The following is an 18,601-nucleotide window of genomic DNA, read 5'->3' as shown; positions in this document are numbered from 1 at the left end:
TTATCGGCATTTCCCTCTAGGGAAATTTTACATTTCTTCCTGTCGGGAACCTCAGGCTATTTCTCTGCTTGGGTAATATGAAGTCTAACTCTGAATCCACATGAGGTGGTGTGAGACCATGTTTATTCACTCTCAGTAGAGTCCTTTTTCCACCTAGAGCCCAAGAAGAGATCTTCAAGTATCCTTGTCATCAACCCTGTGACGATGGGGGATTTTTTCTAATGCATTTTTTTGATGAGGATTCCAGTTTAAGACAGGTGGTGCCTCAGTTCCAACTTCTCAAGGTTTTGTTTCCTGTTCCCACATGAGCATTAAAATCCAAGACCCTAGAATTCCACGAATAATAACCCTGCCCCTTCCCCAAGTAAGCTGCAACTCTCACAGTGGTCTGGCCATTAGTTCCTTCTTTATTCTTGCCTGCTAACAATTTCTCGTTAAGTGTGATATTTAAAAGAACTTTAAAAAGATTTTTATAACATATAATGTAGTATGCTGCACTATTACAGCCTGAAGTCTAAGCTATTTATCTTACTGAATGGCTATCCCATAATTTGAGTACAGTATTTTCAATTAAAAACCATTTTCCCAAACAATATACTTCACCTAACAGAGACTGATCAATGGCTCTTATTATTCATTCACCATTTACCTTAGAAACAAAATCCTGATTTTTAGCTAGGCACCTTGCCACACAAAATAAAGATGACATTTCTCAGGCTTCCCTGTAGTTAGATTGGGGCCATTTCTGACTAGTTTTGAGTGGTGAAATGTAAACAGAAATCTTTTATGAGACTTCCTGGGAGACGATGTAAGAGCTGCTGACTCAGCTATAAGGGACAGCCTTTTCGCCATCGTATCTCTTCCACCCTGTAAGGAAGATGTAATGGCTTAAGTTCTAATGGATGGACCATAAAACGTTCCTAAGAAGGAAGCCAGGCACGAGAACGGTGGAGCAGTGAGATAAACGGCGTCTGAATCCCTAATTTGATGATCCAGTTCTAGATGTTCTATCTTGAGACTTCTTTTACGTTTAAACCCTAGCGTATCCCAGGCCTTTACTAGCTGCAGCTGAATATTACTTTTTATACCGTACTCTTTAGGTTTGTATTTTTTCATTTCTTTATTAATAAAACATAAAATAGTACTCATTGTGAAGCATGTAACTAACATCACTGAACAACTTGTGTAGAAATTGGTGAATGGGAACCTAAACTGCTGTGTAAACCTTCACTAAAAACACAGTATTATATCAAGAAAAAAAAAAGTTCTGTCCACTCTGCTCATAAAACCCTGTCTGACTTACCTATTGACTACATCATTATCAGATCAACTATATTTGAACCCGGTAAACAGTCACTCTTTGCTCAGGAGAAGTGATGGGGCTCTCTATGCGGAAAAAGATGTTTCATCTCACTGATTTGATACGACTCTATCTGGAATGAACTGAGGGAGAAACAGCACAAGTGAGTCCCAGTGGAAGAGATTTTTATATGTGGCTTTCTAATCAGCCTAAGCATAAAAACAATTCATCTATACAATGCTTTTTCTAATATGTACTGTCACAATCGGCAGATGCTCAAAGTATATTTACTGTAAGAAGGGAATCTACAAAATTTGGGGGAAGAGGGTGTGATTCACTTTTGGTTGCTATCCAGTGACCTTCCCTGCTGCAATGCCACAAATTACTTTTGTGTGTGGCCTTTCTAGCCTTGGGCTTGTAACTCCTGCCCAGGTGATTGTGTGATAGGGTAATTGTGGCCTACCAAGGGGATTGGTCGGTTTTGCTTTATAAGAGAGCCAATCCCAGAGCAGAGAGGAGGAGCCTACCACCACCAAGGAAGGAGACCTGGCAGCAGGAGACAGCTCATTGGGCTTCCTGGCCCATGGAGAGAGAAAGCTGAGTGCCTTTGGGCAGAGATTGAGGGCCAGTGAGAGGCCTGCCTGTGAGCACAGCTGAGGAGGGGCTATCCTAATGGAAGAATTGTATCCTGAGTGTTCTTGAGCCTGAATCGTAACTCTTACTTCCCTAATAAACCCCATAATTGTGAGTATGGTCTGAGTTCTGTGTGGCCACTGCAATGAATTATTGAACCCAGTAGTGGGGGAGGGGCAGCTGGTGTCAAAACCAGTAGAGATGGTGAGAGAGGAGGCGTGTCAGACCTCCACCTCATAGGAATCAGCCTTGGGCTGTTGATCTTGGTTCTCCTCCACTATTGTGGGGCTGGAAGAGATCAGACAACTCACCCAAGCTGTTATTACACCTGCTTTTCCTTTCTTAGCAGCAGAGCCCCAGTTTTTTTTTTTAATTGTACTTTAGGTGAAAGTTTACAGCTCAAGTTAGTTTCTCATACAAAAATTTACACCAACGTTGTTATGTGACCCTAGTTGCTCTCCCTATAATGTGACTGCACATTCCTCCTTTCCACCCTGGATTTCCCGCGTCCACTTTACCAGCTCCCGCCCCTTTCTGCCTTCTTATCTCGCCTCTGGACAGGAGCTGCCCATTTAGTCTCGTGTGTCCACTTGAACTAAGAAGCACATGCTTCACCAGTGTCATTTTGTCTTATAGTCTAGTCTTTTCTTTGTCTGAAGAGATGGCTTTAGGAATGGTTTTAGTTCTGGGTTAACAGTCTGGGGGCCATGTCTTCTGGGGTTCCTACAGTCTCACTTAGACCATTAAGTCTGGTCTTTTTACTAGAATTTGAGTTCTGCACCCCACTTTTCTGCTGCTCCATCAGGAACTCTCTGTTGTGTTCCCTGTCAGGGCGGTCATTGGTGGTAGCTGGGCACCATCTAGTTCTTCTGGTCTCAGGCTGATGGAGTCTCTGGTTTATGTGGCTCTTTTTGTCTCTTGGACTAATATTTTCCTTGTGCGTCTGGTGTTCTTCAATTCTCCTTTGCTCCAGGTGGAATGGGACCAATTGATGCATCTCAGATAGCCGCTCACTACCTTTTAAGACCCCAGACACCACTCACCAAAGTGGGATGCAGAACATTTTCTTAATAAACTGTTATGCCAGTTGACCTAGATGTCCCTTGAAACCATGGTCCCTAGACCCCTGTCTCTGCTACACTGTCCCTCAAAGTGTTTGGCCGTGTTCAGGAAACTTCTTAGCTATTGCTTTAGTCCAGCTGTGCTGACTTTCCCTGTACTGTGTGTTGTCCTTTGCTTCCCCTAAAATAATTCTTGTCTACTATCTAGTTAGTGAATTCCCCTCTCCCTCCCTCCTCACCCTCGTAACCATCAAACAATGTTTTTCTTCCATGTTTAAACCTTTTCTTGAGTTCTTGTAATAGTGGTTTCCTACAATATTTGTCATTTTGTGACTAATTTCACTCAGCATAATGCCTTCCAGATTCATCCATGTTATGATGTTTCTCCCCTATTTTCTTTATGACTTTGCCCTCCCATGTGCTCAGTTACCTCCATCCAAGTTCTAGGGAGTAGGCCAATCATGGTGGTCTCATTCCCCCTGAAATAAACCGTTCACGAACAGGCATATGACCCAATACTGGCCAGTGGTATCAAAGAGCACCCCACTGGTGTGGAAGTTATGGGAAAGGTTTACCAGCCAAATAAAAGGTGCCATCTGGGATAAAACGCCCTTCTTTTTTGCTGAATATCACTGTATTTGTAGGTGACATCTGGAACTGCTGCAAGCACCTCACAAACACAGGGGCAGACCCTGCTGACAAGGCAGAGCAGAAAGATGGAAAGCGTCCGGTTCCTAGAGTTCATCACCGCACCAGTGAAAGAACCAACCCCTCAAATGTCTCATGTTTAAGTCATTTTTAATTTAGCTGAGATGATTTTGGGAGTCATCTAGTTCAACTTTTTCTGAGGTCCAGAGATAAAATAATGTGTCCAAGATCATAGAATGCAAACTCCCTGAGGACAGGGCTCATGTCTCATTTCAACTACGTAGGCTCAACACTTATTTTGGTGTCCAATATATCATAAATGCTCAACAAAATGAGCACTGGTAAATAAAGGCAGTATCATTATCTTGACTTGGATTTCCTGGCTCCAAGTCAACTGCACCTGGCTTTCACTTATTTCAACCCACACTATTTCCATAATCTCTTTAATTTCTGAGATTAAAGCTGTGGCAGAGGGTAGTCATAAACAGAAATGGACAGGGAGCTGCTGCAGAGGCAGTAGATCAGAGAAAGGGAAGCGAGGAAGGCTCTCATTTTCCCAAGTATAAACTAAACAATTATGTGAAGAACAAGATCACTTTAGGACTAGGATGCAGTGTTGTGAGTGGCTCAGTGGTTATACCATAGTCGCTTCAATTTTTCTAGGATACCCATGACCTCTCTTTCTGTCCCCTGGTGCCTTGTTCTTTCAAAGAAAAAAAACTCTCAAGGGAGCCACTCTACTGGCCTACAGTTAAGAAAACACAGCTGTTGATACTTGAATTGTGTTGTTAGTCGCTGTCTAGTCCATTCCACGTGTTTGCAGGCTGTGACCTTCAGGAAGCCGATTGCCAGGGCTGTCCTCCAAGGTGCCTCTGGGTGGGTTTGAGCCACCAACCTTTCAGCTAGCAGTCCACTGCTAAACCATTTGGGCCACCCAGGGAGTCCTACTTAAATTACACAGTACTGTTAAAGAACAGCTTTTTTCCTATAGATGCAAAGATAATTGTTCTTAAATAAGACATATTACCAAAATATGGTGGAGACATATTTCTAGAGCCCCTCTACCAGCCTAAAGTCAAACAACACACCCCTACCACCTGAGTAACTTCTACTTCTCTTTAATCAGATGATGCCTGGTATTTAGATAATCCCTTGCTAGCGTTCACTTCTTCATGTTCTTCCAACTTTCACCATTCTACTGAAGATCAGTGTTCAAAACTCTGCTGGGTGATCTTCCAAGTTTCACCATTCTACTGAAGATCAGTGTTCAAAATTCTGCTGGGTGATCTTCCAAGTTTCACCATTCTACTGAAGATCAGTGTTCAAAATTCTGCTAGGTGAGGGTGTGGGCAGAAGACAAAGACACAAAGTGCTGCCCTTCTGTAATCTGCTAGCAAATGGCAGGAATCTTGAAAAATGCCCCTATTTGCCTAAGGTTATATAAAAATTTTAAAGAGTACTATAATACTTCCGAATAAAACTCTAGTTTTAAATTATTTGGTGATTTATACTCTTTTTGATAGTATTCTGTTTAGTTTACAGGAGCATCCAGTATTTGTACCTTTGACTCACAAAGTATGCAGTATAGATTTTAAACTTACTTCCCAAATAGGATGTTTTGATTTTTATTTTTTAAGTCTGTGTTGGAAACCCTGGTGGCGTAGTGGTTAAGTGCTACGACTGCTAACCAAAGAGTTGGCAGTTCGAATCCACCAGGCGCTCCGTGGAAACTCTATGGGGCAGTTCTACTCTGCCCTATAGGGTCGCTATGAGTCGGAATCGACTCAATGGCACTGGGTAAGTCTGTGTTACAAAAGACTTAAATGGTTGGGAGCCCTGGTGGCGCAGTGGTTAAAGAACTCAGCTGCTAACCAGAAGGTCAGCACTTTGAATCCACTAGCCACTCCACAGGATAAAGATGTGGCAGTCTGCTTCCATAAAGATTTACAGCCTTGGAAACCCTATAGGGTCACTCAGTATGACTCGGAATTGACTTGACAGCAGTGGGTTCTGGTTTTAGTCACCAGGGCTGGAAGATCAAAGGAGAACATGGCAGAATATGTGATTGTGTATCTACTCAGGACTGGACCAAAAGTTCACTAAGGCTGTATTTTTTGCAATGAGAACATACAGTCCCAGTGTGACCCCTATTTGAATAGAAAGCAGTCTGTAAGCACCCATGTAACAACAGTGAATCAGGAAAGCAGGAAAATTTCAGGTCACATGGATCTCCATTTACCACAAACCCTAGTCCAGAATCTGCCTATTACTGTCCTTATGACCTGTCATTAAGCTTGGTGTTCGTATCTCAGAATCTTTCTGAATCTCCTGGGGCAATGAATGAATGCACACACATGCGTGTGGAGAATTACAAATCACATCCCATCTCAGATGAGTAAGTTTAAAGTGGTTGGAAGAAGTTCAGACAATCCTATTTGAACAAAACAGCCTGGAAATTAGCTTAAATTGGACATAATCTACAAGGACCAGTTGTAGCTCTCTGTAGTTTTCTGACCTGAAGAGAAGCCAGTTACAACAAATTCACTTTGAATTGTTGCAAATAGTTTGAACCATCAAATATATTTCTTCCAGGAGAAGGGCTGGTCCAAATACCTCACTTAGTCAATCCTTAAAAGTATCAACTTGATAGATATCATCCTTAATGGAACACAAGAAAAATGGAAGAATTTGAAATTCCTTTTATATATACTTCTTTATCTTAAATTGTACATAGAGTTGAATAATAAAATGGTTAAAAGGCAATTTGGTAAATGAGGAAAAAAGCAGAAGACAATTTTTTAATTTGGAAAAATAACCCTTTAATGAGCAAATATTTTCTATGCTACCCAATTAAATGACATAGCACTAGTTTCACGTTCTACTTAACTTACATGTCAATACATAAGAAAATAAAGGGGTAATGGTTTACTTAAAAAAGGGGAAGAAAATAATATATCTAAGAAATCCTGTGTACTACACAAATGGCTGTTTTCTTTGATGTTAAATAGATAATGCTATAAATAGAGTGTGTCTGATTTTTTAAAACACATTTTGTCCATCACAAGAGTGTTTGAATTGCACAAAATAAAGTTACCCCAATTCTGTTTGGCACAACAGTAACAGAAGATGAGTGAGAAATGATATTCTCCACTTTAACTTGCTCATCAAGTTTACATAAAGAGAGTAAAATATGTGTCTTTTTTTTTTATTATGAGTTTGGCATATTTCCTTTTTAAGTTAAATATTACATCATGAGTAAAAAAGTACTAATTAGATCAGATTGCTAAGGTTTATACATCTCTAAAAAAAGGAATCCGTAAATAATTTAAATATTCGAATGGCAAAAGTTGTACCCATGTAAAAATATTTGTTGAAAAACTGCATTTCATGTGCAAGTTAAAAATTCATTTTATCATTCAAAAACTCATATTTAACCTTGCAAACATAAAACATTGCTGAATTCAAAAATCTCACGGTTTTCTAGTTTTTTATAGCAGCTATTTCAATCCTCCATTCTCCACAAATCTTTCAGAGAGAATCCATAAATTTTTATCATCTTGCTCTTAGATCATCATGTCACTTCCTGTTTCACAGAAAAGAGAAGCCAATGGGCTGATCTCTATAAAGTCATGTAAAATTTGTGTGGATAATTTTGTGAAAGCAAGATTTCTGAAGGCATACAATATTAAAAATAATTGTAATTTATTTCTAGATTTAGAATTCATTCATTGGTCATTCGGTAAGAATTTATAAAAATCTCATGAGATACAAAGTTTTATGTGCTATAATGTGCAGGGTGAAAAAACCTTCAAAGAAGCTTAAAAAGTCTAAAGTTAATATAATCATGTAAATGATCTCAAATATCTCTTTAAACCTTTGGGTAGAATACTGCAACCACTTCTCAGAAACTATTACGGATAAATTATATATTCAATATATAAGAAGGCAGCTACATTGTACTTAGTACTCATAAACAGTTTACATCAAAATGTATGAACAAATTTACATGTGAGAACCAATTAGGAAGTCACATTAAACCCAAAGACTATCCACCTGAATTCCAATTCAAAATACAACTCGATGTCTTTTTTTATTTTTATTTTTTTTAAATTTTTATTAAGCTTCAAGTGAACATTTACCATTCCAATCAGTCTGTCACAATGTAGGTTTACATACATCTTACTCCCTTCTCCCACTTGCTCTCCCCCTATTGAGTCAGCCCTTACAGTCTCTCGTTTCGTGCCAATTTTACCTTCTTCCCTCTCTCTCTATCTTCCCATCCCCCCTCCAGTCAAGAGTTGCCAACACACTCTCCCGTGTCCACCTGATTTAATTAGCTCACTCTTCATCAGTATCTCTCCCCCCCCACTGACCAGTCCTTTTCATGCCTGATGATTTGTCTTCGGGGATGGTTCCTGTCCTGTGCCATCAGAAGTTCTGGGGAGCATTGTCTCTGGGATTCCTCTAGTCGCAATCATACCATTAGGTGTGGTCTTTTAATGAGAATTTGGGGTCTGCATCCCATTGGTCTCCTGCTCCCTCAGGAGTTGTCTGTTGTGTTCCCTGACAGGGCAGACATCGATTGTGGCCGGGCACCAACTAGTTCTTCTGGTCTCAGGATATTGTAGGTCTCTGGTTCAAGTGGCCCTTTCTGTCTCTTGGGTTCTTAGTTGTCGTGTGACCTTGGTGTTCTTCCTTTGCCTTTGCTCCCGGTGGGTTGAGACCAATTAATGTATTTTAGATGGCTGCTTGTTGGCATTTAGGACCCCAGGTGCCACAATTCAAAGTGGGATGCAGAGTGCAACTCGATGTCTTTTATGTTATTTTTTAAGGTGAGATTACATAGACCAAGAAAATAAAACAGAATAAAAACGTTATACACATGTATTCAAATTGGCTGCTGTGCAGTGTTTGACAATTTCCAAGTCGTGGAAGAGAATTACAGACAAAGATTTCTTTTCAAGTTCAAGATTGTGACAGTTTCATGTCCTGATGCCCAGTGTGAATTTGAATAAAAGGACATCCACAAAGTGTTGTAACTAGCTTTCATTTCAACCCCAACAAAAGGTGCACGCATTTTCACAACCCCAGGTTTGATGTAACCAAAAAAAGGAAATACTTGTTTTCCAAATTCACCCAGATTTTACTCTGATTTACTTAGGAAAAAAAACTATACACTCAAATTGTTTTATGTGACTCTATTTCTAAAGAGGGTCAGGCCATGTGGATAAAATCTGGTAGACATATCTGTCACAGCGTAATGCAAGAGCCCAAAAGAGGGTACTGCCTAGGTTAACTTACTACCAATTTTATGTACAAAGAATTAAGCTATCTTCAATTTCACATCTACATGACTTCCCTCACCATTTAAAAAAGTAGGACTTTACCCATTTACAGATCTGGCAAATTCTTCAACATTCTGGAAAAGAGTTAAGTCTAACCTCACATCTCAAGATAGGCTGCCTTAAAAAGGGGTGTAGGAAAATAAGGTTGGAAAAAGACAGAGTAAAAGAAACTTAAAAATGTCTATGAAGATACAAAACAGATACAAATATTGTTCTAATTTATTTTCTACTCTGAACTCTGAACTAAGTTGCTTTAACTTGCTTGAAGCTTCTTAAAATGAGTAACTCATAATTAGATGACATGTTCTAAATAATAAATAATATTCTGGGTTAAAGTTTGTTAAGCAATCTAATAATTTTTTTTTTTTCTGGACCTGAAACAGGAAGGCATTTCTAGAACAAAAAGTTTTTCCAGAAATTAAAATACTGCTTTAAAGCCAAAACTGTAAGGTTCTAAAGAGAACCCTGTCAACATCTCCTTATAATACCCATAAAGTTCAAGGCAATGGTTTACTGAAAATTTTGGCAAGCAAATTTGCACAATTAAAATAAATGCAGTGTCACACGACTTGGCCTCCCTGGAATTTTGACCCTGACTGAAATTTTCCCAATTCTAATGCTATAAATAACTACTTTAACTGAACAAAATATTACACCACAAATTCTCACAGAATGTGGCTGTGCCATTTCAATGTGTATACCCCATGCAATGAGGACAGGCTTACTCATTAAACAAATACTCTACTCTGTCCTATAGGATTGCTACTATGAGTCGGAACCAACTCGATGGCAATGGGTGTCTGCAGTCCTGGTGGTGTAATGGTGAGGAGTTCAGCTACTAACCAAAAAGGTCAGCAGTTCACATCTACCAACTGCACCTTGGAAACCCTATGGGGCAGTCCTACTCTGTCCTACAGGGTCACTATGAGTCAGAATCGACTTGATGGCAAGGTTTTGTTTTTTTACGAGGGCTAGGCCCTATACCGTGCAATGAAGATGCAAAAGTGACCCAAACTAACCAACACATTGCCTCTCCTTAAAGGGCTAACACAAGCAGAGAAGACAGCTAACAAATATTTATTTTAAAAAAAGCCATTATCTCGGGGTACAGCGTAAGCAGAGACATTTTAACAAACCTATGGAGGTGGGATGGCCTTCTGGAGAAAATTGAGAGCCAACATCTTTACAAGAACAAGAAACTTCAAGGCTATGATAACAGAAATATATTTATCTAGGGTATTGCTTATCACTCCCAAATTATTCTTACAGCACCTATAGGCTAATTTATATGCCAGGCTTATGTTCAGGATAATATGCTATCTAGAGAGACTTTATAAATCAAAAACTCAGCTGTAATTTTAAACGTCAAAAGTAATCACTGACACGACTTCTGGGAAACCAGTAACCATGATAAATGCAGCAGTAGCATGGGTTTGAAACCGTACCTCTGAAATATGGCAGACCGACCCCGGGAGTGTCTCTCAACCTCTTCCTCCTCTAACCAAAAAAAAAAACAAAAACAAACAAACAAAAAAAACCCCATCGATTCCAACTCACAGCAACCCTATAAGACAGAGCAGAACTGCCCCACAGGGTTTCCTAGCTGTAATGTTTACGAAAGCTGACTGCCACATCTTTCTCCCCAGGAGTTGCCAGTGGGTTCAAACCACTGACCTTTCAGTTAGCAGCCGAGCCCTTAACCACTGTGCACCAGGGCTCCTTCCTTCCTCCCCTAACTACATTAAAATCCCGGTAAAAAAATAAAAAAGGTATAAACACACAAGGCTTAAGAAAAGGAAAAGGAGGAGAGACAAAAACACACAAGAGAATTTATCAAATTTTTACAAAATTGAAGAGACGGAAGAGTAGTAACTGAGTTAGGGAAGCAGAGGCACTACCTGGGCACTGTGGCGGGGGAGGAGACCCTACAAAAGTAAGCTAATTTGCTGAACGGAACCCCAGAAAGGCTAAGAACTTGAAAAGACAGGTGCTATGGAGGCAGAGTAGAGGCTGGCGCTGAAGAGAGGATTAGTCAGCCATATGTATGTACGTCATCAGCTGCCCCCAGCACACAAGCTGTCACACTTGGGCACCTGCATCCAAAAGATTACTGTTCCTTCCACCTCTCCCATTCTTGGGAGAAGCCCAATGGCACCAGAGAAAAAGACTATAAAATACTGACCTTCGGATGCCATTCCGATGAAAAGCCCAATCACCAAATGAATATTAAGCCATGCTCACGTACAAAGAGCTTCTCAGTGGCTCTCAAATATGGTAGTGTGTGTGCCACACAGTCGATGCTGACTCACAGCTACCTTACAGGACAGAGGAGGCCTGCCCCTAGGGCCTCTCAGGCTGTAATTTCAGTTAGCAGCTAAGCACTTAACCATTGGGCCACCAGGGCTCTTCTCTCAAATATGGATAAACTAAACCCAAACTCAGCAACTCCAAAAGAATACATTAAAAAAAAAAAAAAAAAAAAACCACTGCCGTCGAGCCAATTCCAACTTATAGCAACCCCATAGGACAGAGTAGAATTGCCCTGTATACACAGCAGCCATGAAACAAAACAGAATGTTTAAAACACATGCATGTCAGAGGATGAAAGACAGTTGTTCAAAGCACCAAGACAGCTGAAATTAAAAATCAGGAGAGCTGCAAAATAAAGAGATTATTGCCCATAAAAACAAAGGAAGGAACAAAAGACAAAAGAACTGGAGTATCAGAAAGATTAGAATATGACAGGATCTGCCAAGAGGTTTAATTTCAAACTGGTAAGTTCCAGAAAAAGAGAAGAGAGAAAATGGAGATGAGGAAATCTTCGAAGAAACAATATAAAAAATTACACAGCACGTTTTGATGTGAATTTCCGTATTGAAAGGACCCGCAAGTGCCTAATATGAGAAATGAAAAAATGCTGACACCAAGGCTCATTATTGTGAAATTTTCAACCACCAAGGATAAAGAGCTCATAAAAGCTTTCAGAAGGGGAAAAAAAGATTGTACACAAAAGGAGTAACAATCAGAATGTAAAACTGAGACTCTCGAAGGAAGAGACAGAGACTTTAGTCAGATGACAATGATTTTTATAAAAAAAAAAGCAATAATAATCTAAGCAAATAAATAATTTACTAAGGAGCTCTGGTGGCACAGTGGTTAAGTGATCAGCTGCTAACTGAGAGGCTGGTGGTGTGAACCCACAAGCCGCTCCCTGGGAGAAAGATGTGGCAGTCTGCTTCACATTTAGGACTTACAGCCTTGGAAACCCCGTGGGGCGGTTCTACTCTGTACCATAGTGTCACAATCGACTCAACAACAACAGGTTTAAATAATAGGTGATAAATAAGTAAAATAAAGGCATAAAAGAAACCTACAATTTACTGAATGCTAACTACATTTCAGGAGTACTGTCCTGAACTGTGTTCCCAAAAAACATATGTTGAAGTCCTAACCCCTGTGAACATGACCTTGCTGAAACAGGGTCTCTGGAGATGTGAGCAGTTAACATGAGGTCATACTGAAGTAGAATGGGTCCTAATCTAATCTGAGTGATGTCCCTATAAAAGAGAAGAGACACACAAAGGAGAAAAAAGGCCATGAGAGAAGAGACTTAGGCTGCGGCTCCAAGCCAAGGAGCACATGGGGATACCAGAAGCTGGAAGAGGTAAGGAAGGAAGGGATTCCCCCTAGACCTTTCGGAGAGGAAGTGGCCCTGCCAACACCCTGAATTTTGACTACTAGCCAATAAATTTATATTGTTTAAAGCCACCCACTTTGTGGCATTTTGTTACGCCAGCCCTAGGAAGTTAATCCGGCTGCTATTCTGTTTTAAATGCATTAACTAACTCCCTTAAATTTCAGAACGCCCTATGAGGAAGGCATCACGGGCCCACTTTACAGATGAGGAAACAGGCATTGAGAGGGTGCATGAAATGCTCAAGATGCTGTCTCTCATCTGTAAAAATAAAATTAATTTTAAAGAAGAAAATAAAATACTCCTTTAATGTTTCCTATCTTGCTCATCTGCACCCAGATCAACTACAGTTGAAAGGCGCTCCCTGGAAACTTTACGGGGCAGTTCTACTCTGTCCGCAGGGTGGCTCGGTCAGAATCAACTGGACAGGTACGGGCTCAGCCGGGGGTTCTTTCTCTGGCTTCTGCAGCCCTCCTCCACTTTCTGCTCACCAAGCCCTGGACATTCTCCTGAGACTCAGGTTTTTGTTTGTTCGTTGGTTCAGGATTTTGTTGCTGAGGGTTTGGTTTAAAGGTGATGCCTGCAGCGACCTCTGAAGTCCTGATGCACCAATGGCAGCAGCGTCACCTACAGCTTCCCCATCACCTGGGTACACGAACCCGGAGCTGCCAGGCCTACAAGGTCCCGCTCACAGGGGCTTCCCAGCGGCCGACACAGAGCGCACGCTGCAACAACTATAGTTGATCTGGACCCGTGTTTAATGCTATTCTTCTCCCAAAGTCGTGCAAATGGTTAACACGCTGGACTTCAAGTCCACCCAGGGGCACCTAGGGAAGGTCTGGAGATCTACTTCTGAAAAACTAGCCACTAAAAACCCTACGGAGCACACAGTTCTACTCTGACACACATGGGGTTGCCATGAATCAAAATCCACTTGACAGCAAAGAGTTTTAAGCCACAAAGTGTGTGTGTACGGGGGGCAGGTAGGGTGGGGAGGATAAAGGTTAGGGGCGCTAGGAAGTATTTGAAGTATTCACTGTAAAAAAAGTGGAGCCCTGGGGGCACAGTGGTTAAGAGCTCAGGCTGCTAACCACAATGCTGGCAGTTTGAATTCAACAGCTGCTCCTTGGAAACCCCATGGGGCAGTTCCACTCTGTCCAGTAGGGCAACTATGAGTTGAAACTGACCTGTCAGCAACAGGTTTGGTTTGGTGTAAAAGTGCTTTATGCTCTGTGCTTGTGATTTGCAGCTAGAAGGTCCATAATGCAGATTCTCTGACCTAAATGCATTGACGACCTCAACCTGAAGAACTTAGGCACTTAGATCAGATCACCACTGTGTCTCCGGGCAAAGAACACAGGCTAAATAAGCTTCATTAACATTTCAAAACAGAATAGCTGTCTCTCTTTTATAAATTACTGTCATCTAAATTTTTCACAGTCGTCTAGTCTCTCAAGGGAGCAGGAAGCAGAGATCTGTTTTCAGCAAATTTTCTTTCTCTTTTCCAAGTGACATCTTCAATTCTTCTGACCTATGACAAGGAGGCGACAGAGTTTTGGCATTTCCTGTCTTGGGACACAGTGTAGTGGCTTTTGCAACCTAAAATCACCGTTTCCAAACTCATTCTTCTGCACTGGGCCGCCTAGACTACTCGCTGCCCCCTACTCAGCCTGGGGAAACCCTGGTGGCACAGTGGTTAAGGGCTGCACTGCTAACCAAAGGTCAGCAATTCAAATCCACTAGGCGCTCCTTGGAAACTTTATGGGACAGTTCTACTCTGTCCTGTAGGGTCGCTATGAGTAGGAATCAACTCTACTAGTATGGGCTCGGCCTGGGGGTTTCTTTCTCTGGCTTCTGCAGCCCTCTTCCACTTTCTGCTCACCAAGCCCTAAACATTCTTTTGAGAGTCAGATTTTTGTTGGTTTAGGTTTTTGTTGCTGGGGGTTTGGTTTAAAGGTGATGCCTGCAACGACCTTCAACGTCCTGACGCATCCATGGCAGCAACATCACCCACAGCCTCCCCAGCACCTGGGTACACGAACCCTGAGCTGCCAAGCCGACAAGGTCCCGCTCGCTCACAGGGGCTCCCCGCCCGCAGCCACAGAGCGCACACTGCGACAACGTCCGGTGGCACGGGGAGCCCGCGCGGGTGGCACGGTGACCCCGGGCGGCACGGTGACCCCGGGTGGCACTGGGAGCCCGCGCGGGTGGACGGGGAGCCCGGGTGGCACGGGGAGCCCGGGTGGCACGGGGAGCCCGCGCGGGGGTCACACGTCCGCCACCCCTCCCCGCGCAGGTGGGGCACCTGGAGCGGGGCACCTGGCGCCGGCCCCTCGGCGGCCCCTGCGGCCGGCCGGCGCGCGCACGCGCTCACGCACATACCGTCTCCTTGGCAGCGGCGACCGGGATGGGGAGCAGCCCCCGGGCGCGGGGCGCGGCCTCGGGCTCTCCCGTCGGGCTGTCGGAGGGGCGTCCGGGCGCCGGCGGGGGTGCGGCCCGGGGGTCCCCGTAGAGCTGGTAGCACACGAGGCCCACTAGCCCCCCGCCGGCCGCCGCCGCGATGCTCAGCTCGCCCCAGCGCCGCCGCCGCCTCCACGCCGCCGCCGCCACGGCGCCCTCGTCCTCCTCCCGGCAGGAGAAGGGCCGGCCCGCGGGGCTCGAGGCCACCCCCGCAGGCCACCCCCAAGGCCTGGGAAGGGGCCACTGAGGGGACAGCGGAGGCGGGAGCCGGGGCGGCGGCCACAGGAGCCTCCGCAGCGCAGCCATAGCGGGAGCCGCGGGCGCCGGGGGCGCGGGGCGGGGGAGGGGCCGCCGAAGCCTCGCGAGAAGTCGCGCGGGACTGCGGGGTCGAGCGAGAGCGACCCCTGGGGCGCGCCGCCTCGTCTCCCTCCGCGCTCCGCGCTGCGGTCTGGGGTCTCGGCATGGCTCCTTCCGCCCGCACCCCACTCATAAATAACGGCTCTGGGACGCGGGGAGCCGCCCCGCAGCCTGCCGCCCGGTCCGTGGGCTCCCGCGGCCTCGGCCTGTCGGTCCCCGTCTTCGCAGGGCAGGTGTCCGCGCTGGGGCAGGTGTCCCTGCAGTGAAGTCCCTGGGGCGCGTCCTGCTCCCTTGTCCCCCCAAAACTGGGAGTAATGCCACCCTGTTCTTCCCGACCACGCAGGAAGAGAGGATTAGGGAAGTGTGGCTCAGACCCTGAAAGTTAAAGGATGTTTGACCGTACAGTGGCAGATGGGGGAGAGCGGGCAGGCTAACGCTGTCCCGTTTTTTATTTTCAGTCACCGTTAGTATTTAAAAAAAAAATAAGATCATACCTGAGGTCGTTGAATTCAACAAATCAGAACCGTCTTAAACAAGTATATGAAGCTACGGGCTTTTTTTTTTTTTTAATCTGAATAAAGATAAATTCAAATATATTTGAAAGACACCCTCATGGGGGAGGGCTGTTGGTATAAATATAAAGAATTGGGACGTGTATTGTGTGGTTTTCATTTTTGCTATGCTTGTAAACGGACGCTGCCTGCATCACTTTTGTGAGAAGTACATTTGACCTTGTTGTCAGTTTCCCACCACTTCCGTTTGAGTCATGCTAGCAGTGGTCTCTGTAAAGTCTCTGGAGTGGTGCTGGGGAGGGGAAGCGCCTGAAATATTCTGGGTCTAGGGTTGTAGACCGCTAAATCCAGGAGCCTTAATTGGGCTGCAGTGACAAAGGGGTTAGATGAGTTGATTCTGGCAATTCTTATGACTAAGGGCTTCCAAAGCCAACCACAAAGTGGTTTTTTAGCCCAAATGCTACTATTTCGGTTCCTCACTAACCCCTTGCCTGTAAGTAGCCTATCTGAAACACCACCGTTACATCTTGTTTTAATATTGGTTAGTGGAGTTGTGCTTCCTTAAAGCTGCGAAAAGTGGTTTTAAAGAAATTCGCTATAACATACAAACAAAATATGTCTATTTTAGAATGCCATCACTGTCAGCTTATTGGTTTTATATCATCGGTGTAATATGGACGACTCAGTGGTAGATCCTTGACTTACTGCCAAGATTCCCTCAATTTCTGCCTTATCTAAATTCTGATAAAGTTTAGTTTTCCCCAAGAAGCATTTATCTTCTGGATATGTAGCATAGTTCTTCTGACGTTGTTTACTTTGGACTGAACACAATTTTCCGATTTTCTCATAGATTTCCATCATGGCCTAATGGCTGAATTCTTGGACAGACTGACAAATTCTTGTCAGCTGCATGTTTAAAGCTGAAGTCATAAAATCATGTCGTATTGTAGTTGAGGAAAATGACAATCAGAAATTCTCCATCTAAGATGATTCTGTATCTCTTAAGTTTCAGTAAATTTTAATACATTGCCTGTAAATTGTTTGACTGGCTAGAAGTTAAGTTCTGCTGCGGAAGATTTCTCGATGTGGGGTTTGTGCTCGGAGTTTTGGATAAATGGTCTCTGTACAAATGTTTTCCTACTTACAACTTCCCACAGTGGTTAAGAGCTCGGGTGCTAACCAAAAAGTCAGCAGTTTGACCCCACCAGCCACTCCTTGGAAAATCTTTGGGGCAGTTCTACTCTGTCCTATAGGGTCACTATGAGTCGGAACTGACTCAATGGCAACGGTTCTCTTGAAAAGCCCAATTTCCTTAAGAGTAGGTATCTTTTTCTTCCTGTATTTGATGTTCATTAACTATAATTATATAAAATTAACCAGATTCTTCTATTGCCTGAATCTTTTTGTGAGTTTAATGCTCAGGGAAAATAACTGGAAGAAAACAATATTAGGAATTCAGTTTTTTTTTTTTTTAATTTCAGAAAACATTGTTGGATCAATATAGATGCGGCCCAATTTCCCTCATTTTTTTGTCCATTCTACTAACATTAGTAGTGCTCAAAAATATGCCTCTACTATACCGACAGCCCACATCTTTAAAGAAATAAATAAGAAAAATTTACTAAGACAGCTTTAACTGTTGCAACAACATGGGTTAAACCAAGAAAGGGGTTTCTAGGATACAGCACTCAACTGGAAGTTGAGAGATCTGGATTTTTATTTTTTTCTTCTCAATTGTATAACGTTATAATTCTTTCGAGAGCCCTGGTGGCACTGTAGGTTAGGCATTCAGCTGCTTACCAAAAGGTCGGCAGTTCGAATCTACCAGCTGCTCCTTGGAAACCCTATGGGGGAGTTCTCCGTCCAGTAGGGCCACTGTGAGTTGGAATCAACTTGATGGCAATTGGTTCGGTTTTTGGTGTTTATGATGGTTTCAGAGGCATAATTTCCCATCAAATAATGGAGTTGAACAGGTGATCATTTCAACCTATGTTTCTAATTAAAAGACTAACCAAAATGCTCTAAGCCTATCAGTAAACCATACATAGATACCTGATAGCATTTGTCATCTGTCATTTCCCTTCTCCAAACCAACAATTGGCCTACAATTGCTTTCTTGTTTCAAGTTAAAATTCCATCTCCTGACCTAAACTAAAATTTCACTATTTTTTTCACTTGCAAATAAACTGACTTTCCATTTTTTTAAAATGTGAAATTATGTGTGATATGTGTCATGCCTACAGAGAAATGTCTTGTTTGACATGGCTTCCACAAAAAATGCTGCTTGCCTGATTTTGCTCACTTTGAGCACTGGAATTTTCACTCGATGAAAGAGAAGCAATTACAACTAAGACCCTACATCAGTGCTCATGAGTCCTCCAAGGTACACTCAGCTCTGACAGATAGAGGCCACCAGCCAAAGAGTAAGGCTGCTGCAGCAAGCCCCTTCTCCTGTAGGCTAAGCAACCAGGGACATTGTCCCCACCTTCGATGTGGACTTGTAATATGACAAGTGGCAAAGTGGAAGGAGAACCTGGTAAGGAAAGTGTGTTCTGTGCAGTTGCAGCCCTCGCTTGGTCTTTTGTCTTCAG

General features: G+C 43.1%; 1 protein-coding gene across 10 annotated transcripts in view; it reads right to left on the bottom strand.

Annotated features, from left to right (window-relative positions):
* The window catches only part of MICU3 (mitochondrial calcium uptake family member 3), a 101,744-nt gene extending 86,297 nt beyond the window's left edge, over positions 1-15,447 (bottom strand). For all 10 annotated transcript variants that reach the window (XM_064272874.1, XM_064272882.1, XM_064272877.1 and 7 more), the window contains exon 1: positions 15,064-15,447. In XM_064272874.1, coding sequence (XP_064128944.1) covers positions 15,064-15,447 — 384 coding nt within the window. The remainder of the gene's footprint in view (positions 1-15,063) is intronic.
* Positions 15,448-18,601: the final 3,154 nt, after the last annotated feature.

Source organism: Loxodonta africana, chromosome 19 (genome assembly GCF_030014295.1).
Source record: "Loxodonta africana isolate mLoxAfr1 chromosome 19, mLoxAfr1.hap2, whole genome shotgun sequence".
Lineage (NCBI taxonomy): Eukaryota > Metazoa > Chordata > Mammalia > Proboscidea > Elephantidae > Loxodonta > Loxodonta africana.
This window is presented reverse-complemented; position numbering and strand designations above follow the sequence as displayed.